The sequence below is a fragment of the Carcharodon carcharias genome, chromosome 22, assembly GCF_017639515.1.
Source record: "Carcharodon carcharias isolate sCarCar2 chromosome 22, sCarCar2.pri, whole genome shotgun sequence".
Classification (NCBI taxonomy): Eukaryota; Metazoa; Chordata; class Chondrichthyes; order Lamniformes; family Lamnidae; genus Carcharodon; species Carcharodon carcharias.
Window position 1 is genome coordinate 67608305 of NC_054488.1, and position 11630 is coordinate 67619934.

The following is an 11630-nucleotide window of genomic DNA, read 5'->3' on the forward strand; positions in this document are numbered from 1 at the left end:
CTAAATACCTCTGCTTGATATTCAATGGCATAAATATCCTAGGAATCATCAGAAGCTGAGCTGGACCAGCCACATAAACACTGCAGCTACTAAAGCAGTTCAGAGGCTGGGAATAACTCACTTCCTGACTCCCCAAAGCCTGTCCACCACCTAGAAGGTACATAGCAGGAGAATGATGGAAGATTCTCCATTTGCCTGGATTCCAACAACACTCAAGAAGCTTGACACCATTCAGTACAAATCAGTCCAATTGACTGGCAGCCCATCTAACACCTTAAATATTCACTCCCTCCACTATCTGGACTGCAGTGGTTCAAGCAGGTGGCTCACTCCCACCTTTTCAAAAGTGATAAATAGCACCCTATCAGAGAGGCCCACACCCCAAAATGGTATAGCTTTTTTTCATTCACGCATTGCCCTGACCCTTTCACCATCCCACTGGTGTCACTGAGGACGACTTGCTACCCAATCCCTGAATACTCACAGACTCAATGATCACCTGCTGCACTGTATTTCCAAACTCAGACTCAGCAAACTTCGCCATCCCAGAATATTCAGCGTCACCATTCAGAATGCTTAGAATTCAAATTGTTACAAAAACTGTGGTTAATATAATTTCTTAACTAGCTCTTTAAGTAAACCGAAAGTAAAATACTGTGGGTGCTGGAAATCTGAAATAAAAATAGGTCTGGCAGCATCTGTGGAGAGAGAAATAGAGTTAACGGGTGGAATTTTACAGCCCCATTGCAGCGAGCAAAGGGCCAGAAAATGCTGTGAGCTGTTCAAAAGGCTGAAAGTAAGATGAGGACTGAGAGCACTGAGGTTGTTGAATTCAGAATGGAATCATTGCCAAAAGTGAATACACTTCATACTGAGTGCAGAAAGCCATTAATATCGGAAAACACAGAGCGTGAGGAAGGGTAAAGCCCCAGAGAGCTCCATAATTGTTGCGGGGGTGGGAGGAGCAGGGTAGGGGGGGGAGAAGAGGTTGGGGTGGGAGGTGCCTCTGATTTGAGTATGAATGAATGTTCCTCTTGGCTGAAGGTTTGAGAACCAGAGGACACCGATTTCAGGTAAATGACAGAATCAATGGTGACATAGCGTCAATATGGCACAGGAGGTGATTTGGCCCGTCGAGAGCCAGCCACTCAGTCCCACTCACCCTACTCTATCCCCGTAGCCCTGCAAGTTTTTTCCCTCAAATGCCCATCCTATCTGAAATCACTGATCATCTCCGCTCCCATCACCCTCACAGGCAGTCAGCTCCAGGTCATCAGCTTGCACAGTCACATTACGAAAAATGTTTTTACACAGTGAGTGATTAGCGTCTGGAACGTATTACCTGAGAATGTGGTGGAGGTACGATTGTGGCTGTCAAATGGGGTTAGGATAAGTACCTGAAGAAAAAAAATGGCAAAGCTACAGGAAAAGGGCAGGGAAGTGGGACTGGCTGAGGTGCTCTGGCAGAGAGCTGCACAGCCAGATATCTTCTGTGCTGTAATCATTCTATGATTCTATGAATCATTAATTATAGCACATAGATTAGACAGAAAACTTGGGAGCTTTGGTAGGAGATTGTATGAAAGCAACTTGTTTCAAAGCTCACACTTGCAGACCAAACGAGGGGTTTTTGATGTGGAAAAACAAAGATGATGGTTCACCGAATGAGAGTTCCAGTTGGGGAAATGTACAATAACTTGCATTTATATAACATCTTTAATGCAGTAAAAATTTGGCACCAAGCCACAAATGAGATATTAGAAAAGGTGACAAAATGTCTCATGAAAGAGGTAAGTTTGAAGGAGCATCATAGAGGAGGAGGGAACGATACAGAGGCAGAGAGATTTATGGAGGGAATTTCAGAGCCAGGCAACTGAAGGCTAGTCTACCAATGTGGAGCAATTAAAATTGGGAATGCACAAGAGGCTAGAATTAGACGAATGCAGAGATCTCATATGGTTGTGGGGCTGGAGGAGATTATAGAGATAGGGAGGGGAAAGGCAACGGAGAGAGTTGAAAACAAGGATGAGAATTTTAAAATTAAGACTCTGTTGAACCAGGAGCCAATTCAGGTCAGTGAGCATAGGAGTGAAAGGTGAACAGGAGTTGTGAGTTAAAATATGGGCAGAGTTTTGGGTGAGCTGACATTTATAGAAGGTACAAGTTGGGAGGCCAGCCAGGAGAGCATTGGAGTAGTTAAGTCTGGAGGTAATAAAGGCACGGATGAGGGTTTCAGCTGCAGTTGAATGAAGCGGGGGCAGAGTTGGAGAACTTATGGAGGTGGGAGCAGGCGGCCTAAGTAATGGAAAAGACACAGGGCCATCTTGGAGTCAAACAAGATGAACAGTCTGGTTCAGCAGATAGTGGCTAGGGATAGGTTTGGAGTCAGTGGCTAGGGAACAGAGTTTGTGGTGAGGCCCAAAGACAATTGCTTCGTTCCTCAAAATTTAATTGGAGGAAATTTCTGCTTAACCAGATGTCAGACGAGCAGTCTGACAAATCGGGTGTAGTGGAAGAATCTAACAGGCTGTTGCTGAACTGGAGCTGGGTGTCATCAGTGTACATGTGGAACTGAATGTTGTATTTTTGGAGGAGAGGCATTTGGATGGGAAATAAGAGGGGTACAATGATAGACCATTGGGGGACCCCAGCAGTAACAGCATGAGAGTGGGAAGGAAAGCCATTGCAGGTGATTTGCTAGATACAACTGGACAGATAGGGTAAAAGGCTGAAAATAAAACATAATAAAGCAGTGAGGTAAGAGCCACAGATCTTCACATCTTAAAGTTCATCACCTCGCACTGTTGGTGAGGTCCAAGTCAAGGGAAGGTGGCAGAGGGTGCGTGGGATGGAGTGGAGAGAGTGGAGAATGATCCCACCGTCACCAACCACTGTTTGGCTTCCTTATATTGAGGGCATTAACAACACGCAACCAAAAGAGGAGAAAAGCTGGAGTAGATAAGATAAGATTTGGTTTTAAGCTGCAAGACAGGGGAGCTGAAGTAAAGAATTCCACAGCTTCAAGTTCTTTGAAGAATGATTGAGTGGAAGATGATGCAGACGCTTGATTTTACCACTGGGAAGATGCAGATGAAGACTGAACATTCCTTATTTATATCAGTGGAATCTTTAGGCTAAAACTTCTTGCACACATGAAACCTGCCACCAGTACTAGGTCCGCTTCAAAGGCCTTTCCGCTAACAGCAGATGCTATCCCCTCTGCACACAGAATTGGTTCCAATGGTAGACATTTTATTTTGGTAATATGGGGGAAAAGAATAAACATGCATCAGGGTATGTTTAAGTGATGTATTTATAGTGCCTTTCACAATCCCAGGGTGGCCTAATGTGCTTTACAGTCAATGAAGTACTTGTTCTTACATTACATTAATGACTACCCTTCAGAAGTACTTAATGATGATAAAACACTTTGCGATGCTCCGAGGTAATGTAAGATGAGGTATAAATTCAAGTCTCATTGTCTGTCTTTGAAATGTAATCACTATTGTAATGTAGGAGCCAATTTATGCACAGCAAGCTCCCACAAACAGCAATGAGATAATGAACATATTTTTCAGGTTTGGTTGAGGGATAAATATTACCCAGGAAACCGGTGAGAATTCTTCTGCTCTTTTTCAAAAGAGAAGTTTTACATCCATCTAACAGGCCTTGGTTTAAACACGCAACAAAAGGATGGCACCTCCAACAGTGCAGCACTCCCTCAGTACTGCACTGAACTGTCAGCATAGATTTTGTGCTCAAGTTTCTGGAGTTGGATGTGAGCTCACAACCTTTTGGCTCAAAGGTGAAAATACCACCCCCTGAGCCACAGCTAACACTTATTCAGGACGTTCAAGATACATGGGCCTGTCATAAAGGCATTAGTTTCAAAACAGTGATTTAGTCAGCACACTTCAAAAGTACTGGAAACCCTAAGCACAAGAATATTACAAAGGAACTTGATGAGTGAACACCGCAATCAGGAAAAGTATAAATAAATCTGGAATACAAGTAGGGATCATCCATGATAAAAAGCATAAGCAGATTTAGAGAGTGTACAAAGCCCTGGGAAACTGGAGTAAATGGAGAAGAGTCAGCCTGAGTCACCTAATACAGCCCAAAGTAGACAGACTACTGGAGCGATCAAACCACCTCAACTTAAGCATTCTTTGTGCTCTGTGCTTGACATAGATTTTTGCAAAAATAAAGACACTGAAGTTTTAATATAAAAATTCTCAACTGGAGGAGGGCTAATTTCAGGGAGTTGAAAAAGGGATCTGACCTTGATAGACTGGAGAGAGAAAGGAGCAGCATCCAAATTCTGAATTCCCTGGATGACTAAAGATAGAGATAAAAATGTCAAGTCCAAACTAGGAACTAAGCTGAATACAGGAAGTACAGAACTAAGAAAGTGGGTGAATAGATTAGTGGCTAATATAAAATACTTTAGTGTTCTCTTCTATAAGTGTATAAATAGTAAAACTGTAGGCGATGGGAGCATTAGGTCAATTAAGGATCAAAAAGGAGATCTTCTGGTGGAGGCAGAGGGCATGGCTGAGATACTAATGATTAACATGTATCCACCTTCATGACGGAGGAGAATGCTGCCAAGGAGTAAAGGAGTCAGTAGTGATATTGGTTAGAATAAACATACAGCCAAAGAAGTACAATCGCAGTTTTAGAAGTGAGTGTAACAGTTAAGTTCTGAGCAGTAAGGTCACATAAACAGCTCAGAGATGAAGAACCAATTAACATATTTTTCTGTTGAAGAATAAATTTTGGGCATAACACAGGAGAATGCTGTGTTTTTCCTTTGAATAGTGCCCTGGAATGTCTTGCGTCCATCTGAGCTAGTAGACAAGGTCTCAGTTTAACATTTCATCCCAAAATCAGCACTTCCAGCAATGCAGAACTACCTCATTCAAGTCCTGGGGCTTGTGGCAAATGACAAATCATTTGCTTCCCCCCTGCCTGAGAACACAAAGCACAATGGAGATGAATATTATGTTGTGTTGTGTTGTGTTGTGTTTATAAATTCATTGTGCCGTTGCTGTTTTCTGTCTGAATCATCTCGTGTTGACGCTAGTAAAATAATAAAGCCCATTGTTACAAACTACTGAAGTACATCGTGTTCACCAGGATTCTCAGCTCTCCATAAAAAGCTTTGTTGGTGCCTTTAATCAATCTACACCAGAGGTTTTATTGAGTGTTGCAGGGTACTAGTTCATTCTAATATATCAGAAAACAGGTTGTGCAAGCTGAACAAATGGAAATATAGTCTATAATGCTAGAAATGTGAAGTAACTTTATCAACACTCATAGCACATAATTTAAGTTGTAGTTGCACTAAAACCTCAGTGCCAGATTTGAAATGATGTCAACACTTTTTAAACAATAATTCAGACAATATCGAGCAATGGAATCTGGTTTCCTTCAATTCTTAATATGATTAATCGACATATTCACACAAAGACAGTGCGGATCCCAGAAACCACGGGTTCACTAATGTCCTTTAGGGAAGGAAATCAGCCTCCTTACCTGGTCTGGCCTACATGTGACTCCAGACCCACAGCAATGTGGTTGACTCTTAACTGCCCTCTGAAATGGCCCAACAATTAGGGATGGGCAACAAATGCTGGCCTTGCTAGTGATGCCTATGTTCCATGAAAATAATAAATTAAGACAGCATGAGTATTGTCTGCCTATCTGTACCCTGTGCTCCCTTTTTGCACAGATTGCTTGCTGAATTTACCCTACAATTTCTTCATGTCTCCTGCAAGTCTACTCAGCAGATACCAACCCTTATGTTTGACCCCTTCTAATGAAATCCAAGTTTGACTAAGACTGGGATCCGGCTCCCATGTGTGGGCAGACCTTTCAAATTCCTCTCGAACCTCTCAGCAGAGAAAAAGTTCATCATAAATTCTCTCATGTTTATCAACCATCGACATTAGGTCGGAGCCTTGCTAATCTTTCTTCATTTGGTGGTAACTTTTCTTGTTTTTCCTAAACCCAGCATACAAGTCCAACTCTTCTCCATTCACACTCTGAGTTAAAAGCAAGACTTGTGCAGTCTCAAAGTTATTCTTTTCCAGGACTTCAAAACTATCTCTTAAGCTAGTTCAGTGCCAACAGACTCCCCCGTGTCCAAGAGTTGCGGTTTAAACCACAAGTGGTGCACTTTATGTAGGGTGACCATTCAGTGGAGCAGAGAAAACGCTGCATTCAGAAGGTGCTCTCATTTGACAGTGAAGCCAGGCTCCGTCTGCCTGTTGAAGTGAAACTTTATTGATCATCCCATGGTGCTGTTCCAATAAGTACAGGCGTCCTCCTGGTGAACTGGTCAACGCCTCTCCCTCATCCAACACCAGCAACACAAATTAACTGGCCCTTCACTTGGCTGGTCTTTTATGGATCCTTGTTGTGCACAATTGAACTGTTTGGCTACACAGCAGAGCCGGCTTTAAATTCTGTTTTTGTTCCAAAATTAATGGCGAGTGAAGCACTGTGAGGAGCTGTGGTTGTGAAGTGTTTGGTTAATGAAGTCACTTCTTCATTGAACCTTCATGGTCAAGATTCCCATCCCTTCCCCGCTGTCTTATTATTGATTTCATCAGACCGTAATGTGTTGGGGTCCCCTCTCCCCCTCCTCTCCCCCATCCCCCCCTCCTCTCCCCCATCCCCCCCTCCTCTCCCCCTCCTCTCCCCCATCCCCCCCTCCTCTCCCCCATCCCCCCCTCTCCCCCTCCTCTCCCCATCCCCCCCTCTCCCACTCCTCTCCCATCCCCCCCTCTCCTACTCCTCTCCCCCTCCTCTCGCCCCATCCCCCCTCTCCCCCTCCTCTCCCCTCCTCTCCCCCTCCTCTCCCCCTCCCCCCCTCTCCTACTCCTCTCCCCCTCCTCTCCCACTCCTCTCCCCATCCCCCCCTCTCCTACTCCTCTCCCCCTCCTCTCCCCATCCCCTCCTCTCCCCCTCCTCTCCCCCTCCTCTCCCCATCCCCACCTCTCCTACTCCTCTCCCCTCCTCTCCCCCATCCCCCCCTCTCCCCCTCCTCTCCCCATCCCCCCCTCTCCCACTCCTCTCCCCATCCCCCCCTCTCCTACTCCTCTCCCCCTCCTCTCCCCATCCCCCCCTCTCCCACTCCTCTCCCCATCCCCTCCTCCTCTCCTACTCCTCTCCCCCTCCTCTCCCCATCCCCTCCTCTCCTCTCCCTCCCCTCCTCTCCCCATCCCCTCCTCTCCCCATCCCCCCCTCTCCCACTCCTCTCCCCCTCCTCTCCCCATCCCCCCCTCTCCTACTCCTCTCCCCCTCCTCTCCCCATCCCCTCCTCTCCCCCTCCTCTCCCCCTCCTCTCCCCCTCCTCTCCCCATCCCCTCCTCTCCCCATCCCCCCCTCCTCTCCCCCTCCTCTCCCCCATCCCCCCCTCCTCTCCCCATCCCCCCCCTCCTCTCCCCCTCCTCTCCCCATCCCCCCCTCTCCCCCATCCCCCCTCCTCTCCCCCTCCTCTCCCCCATCCCCCCCTCTCCCCCATCCCCCCCTCTCCCCCATCCCCCCCTCCTCTCCCCCTCCTCTCCCCCATCCCCCCCCTCCTCTCCCCCATCACCCCCTCCTCTCCCCCTCCTCTCCCCCATCCCCCCCCTCCTCTCCCCCCATCACCCCCTCCTCTCCCCCCCCTCTCCCCCATCCCCCCCCCTCTCCTCCTCCTCTCCCCATCCCCTCCCCATTCCCCCCTCTCCCCCTCCTCTCCCCCATCCCCCCTCTCCTCCTCCTCTCCCCATCCCCCTCATCTCCCCCTCCTCTCCCCCTCCTCTCCCCATTCCCCCCTCTCCCCCTCCTCTCCCCCATCCCCCCCTCCTCTCCCCATCCCCCCTCCTCTCCCCCATCCCCCCCTCCTCTCCCCCATCCCCCTCCTCTCCCCCATCCCCCCCTCCTCTCCCCCATCCCCCCCTCCTCTCCTCCCCATCCCCCCTCCTCTCCCCCTCCTCTCCCCCTCCTCTCCCCATCCCCCCCTCCTCTCCCCCATCCCCCCTCCTCTCCCCATCCCCCCTCCTCTCCCCCATCCCCCCCTCCTCTCCCCCTCCTCTCCCCCATCCCCCCCTCCTCTCCCCATCCCCCCTCCTCTCCCCCATCCCCCCCTCCTCTCCCCCATCCCCCCCTCCTCTCCCCCCTCCCCCCCTCCTCTCCCCATCCCCCCCTCCTCTCCCCCATCCCCCCCTCCTCTCCCCCTCCTCTCCCCCATCCCCCCTCCTCTCCCCCTCCTCTCCCCCATCCCCCCCTCCTCTCCCCATCCCCCCTCCTCTCCCCCTCCTCTCCCCCATCCCCCCCTCCTCTCCCCCTCCTCTCCCCCATCCCCCCTCCTCTCCCCCATCCCCCCCTCCTCTCCCCATCCCCCCTCCTCTCCCCCATCCCCCCCTCTCCCCATCCCCCCCTCCTCTCCCCCTCCTCTCCCCATCCCCCCCTCCTCTCCCCCTCCTCTCCCCCATCCCCCCCTCCTCTCCCCCTCCTCTCCCCCATCCCCCCCTCCTCTCCCCCATCCCCCCCTCCTCTCCCCATCCCCCCCTCTCCCCCCCATCCCCTCCTCCTCTCCCCATCCCCCCCTCTCCCCCTCCTCTCCCCCTCCTCTCCCCATCCCCCCCCTCTCCCACTCCTCTCCCCCTCCTCTCCCCATCCCCCCCTCTCCCACTCCTCTCCCCATCCCCCCCTCTCCCCCTCCTCTCCCCATCCCCCCCTCTCCCCCTCCTCTCCCCATCCCCCCCTCTCCTACTCCTCTCCCCCTCCTCTCCCCATCCCCTCCTCTCCCCATCCCCTCCTCCTCTCCCCATCCCCCCCTCTCCCCCTCCTCTCCTCCTCCTCTCCCCCATCCCCCCTCCTCCCCCCAATTGCATTTCTCTCTTTACTCAACAGAAACAATAAAGTGACAAAGATAAAGTGAAGAGATGAGCAGCCGATGGAGACCCTTCCCCTGACCCACATTCAGCACCGGGGGGGTGCTTTACCTTGTCCACTCCCTCCCGGTTGGTCTCCGTTTTCTTCCTCAGCTGCAGCAGGTTCCACATGTCATGGACCGAACTCCCATCCGCTCTGCTCCTGTGCAGCAGCTCCAGGCCGCTGGGCAGCCGGCTCAGCTCCTGCACCTGCTGCTCCACATCCCGCAGCTTCTGCTCCAGGTGGCGATAGGGGCCCCGGCTGCAGGCGGCGGCGGCGGCGGCGGCGGCGGCCGGGCTGTCCGCGGGCCTCAGCAGCTGGGCCGGCTCCTGGGCCTGCACATCCTGGATGCCCAGGTGCCGGATGATGCCGTGAAGCAGCGCGTGCAGGGCCATGAAGTTCACCGTCCCGGGCTCGGGGTGGCTGATTGACAGGTTGGCCAAATCGAAGAGGCTGATGGTGACCGACATGTCTCCGGGGGCCGGGGGCCGGGGTCCAGGGGGCCGCTCCGCTTCAGACTGAGCGCCGCAGACCCGGCGCCAGCGGCTCCCATTGTCCCCCGGGAGCGGCCCAAACCGCCCCCGCCCCCGCCCCCGCCCCGCCCTCGCCCCGCCCACAGCAACCGTAACCAAGCACCGTTGTCTCCAGGCAGCGGCCAATCAGCACAAAGCCCCCGCTCGACACACAACAATTGGCTGAAGCTCACGTCAGTCAGGAACCGCCACCCAATGGGAGCGAAGCGCCGCCTGTTTCCCCGGCAACGAGCGAGGCTGAAAAAACACAACAGGAGAGGGTCAGGGGGCGGGAGTAGGGGTTTGGGGGGGAGGGGGGGTTTGGGGGGGGGGGGGGGGGGAGGGGAGGTTGGGTTGGGGGGGGGGGGGGAGGGGAGGTTGGGTTTGGGGGGGGAGGAGGAGGAGGAGGAGGAGGAGGAGGAGGGGGGGGGGGAGGGGAGGTTGGGTTTGGGGGGGGAGGAGCGGGGGGGGAGGGGAGGTTGGGTTTGGGGGGGAGGAGGGGAGGTTGGGTTTGGGGGGGAGGAGGGGAGGTTGGGTTTGGGGGGGAGGAGGGGAGGTTGGGTTTGGGGGGGGAGGAGGGGAGGTTGGGTTTGGGGGGGGGGAGGAGGAGGAGGAGGAGGGGGGGGGAGGGGAGGTTGGGTTTGGGGGGGGGAGGAGCGGGGGGGGAGGAGGGGAGGTTGGCTTTTCCCTCTCAGTGGGGAAGAGGGGGAGTGGGAAGAAAATGGCGGGGGGAAATGAGAATGAGGGAGGGGGAGGGAGGGAGGGGGAAGTGGAGGGGGGGAGGGAGGGGGAGGGAGGGAGGGGGAAGTGGAGGGGGGAGGGAGGGGGAAGTGGAGGGGGGAGGGAGGGGGAGGGAGGGGGGTGGGGGCGGGGACACGGGGGGGGTGAGTGTGGGGGGGTGGGTAGGGTGTGGGGGGTGGGGTGGGGGGGGTAGTGTGGGGGGGTGGGTGGGTAGTGTGGGGGGTTGGGGGGTAGTGTGGGGGGGTGGGGGGGGGTTAGTGTGGGGGGGTGGGGTGGGGGGGGTAGTGTGGGGGGGTGGGGTGGGGGGGGGTAGTGTGGGGGGGTGGGGTGGGGGGGGTAGTGTGGGGAGGTGGGGTGGGGGGGTAGTGTGTGGGGGGGTGGGTGGGTAGTGTCGGGGGGGGTGGGTGGGTAGTGTGGGGGGGTTGGGGGGTAGTGTGGGGGGGTGGGGGGAGGGTGGGGTGGGGGGTAGTGTGTGGGGGGGTGGGGGGGGGTAGTGTGGGGGTGTAGGGGAGGGTGGGTGGCAGGTGTGATGCCCACTGGCCACAGTGGCTGGATTTTGTGCCACATCGTCCACTTCCCACCTCATTAAATATTCACTCATGGGAAACACACGATTGCTTGTGGGTGGTCTCTGTTCATCAGCCCGACCGTGAGCTCACTGCCAGCTCAAGATGAATGAGTTGTGGATGCTTGCTGGGTATCTGGTGCCAACCTGCATGACACGTATCTGATGGTTGTTGAGCAGCTGTACATTGAGCAAGTGGAAGCCTTTCCGGGTTATGTATTGGAACGTCTGTTCCTAAGAAGCTTTTATAGCCCCGAGTGCAGTCGACGGCATCCTGCACCTGTGGGAATCCGGAAATCGCCGCAAAGCCCATTGCTCTGTTCTCCCGGTTTGCTCGATCTCTGTCGAAGTTGACATAATTGTGGCCTTGGCAAAAAGGGCGTCTGTGACCTCATGAATGCATTTATGCTTGGACACTTGAGAGAACCTGCAGAGGTCCCCAGTGGAGCCCTGGAAGGAGCCACTGGTGTGGATGTTTAGTGCGGCCATTACTTTCACAGCCACTGACAATGGATGCACCCCCCCCCCCACCCCACAGTCTCCATGGCACCAATTCATGGAGAATGTGGCACCAGATCCCTGGCCATGCGGAGGTGTTGGCGACACTGTCTCTCGCTCATCTGCAGATAAGATATGCGAGTTCTGTACACCCTCGGTCTTGCGACGCATCTACACATGTTTCTGTGAGACTCATCCTCTGCATCCAGAGGGGGCCCTGCTGTCCCCTGGTCTCCAGGGTTTAGCTCCTCCTTTCAGCGAGCCAGGCACCTCTGTCACAATCTCCTCCTTCTGTCCTGCCTGTGTGTAGTTACACAGGCAGCGGTAAACTCAGGCTCCATCTTCCCGATAGTCTCCTCTCTGCAGCATCAATGAGAAAAAGACAAGAG

General features: G+C 53.5%; 1 protein-coding gene across 1 annotated transcript in view; it reads right to left on the reverse strand.

Moving 5' to 3' along the window:
* Nucleotides 1-9493, reverse strand: part of LOC121293973 — a 217818-nt gene extending 208325 nt beyond the window's left edge. The window contains exon 1 of the mRNA XM_041217474.1: nucleotides 8997-9493. Within this exon, the coding sequence (XP_041073408.1) occupies nucleotides 8997-9395 (399 nt within the window). The 5' untranslated portion in view covers nucleotides 9396-9493. The remainder of the gene's footprint in view (nucleotides 1-8996) is intronic.
* Nucleotides 9494-11630: the final 2137 nt, after the last annotated feature.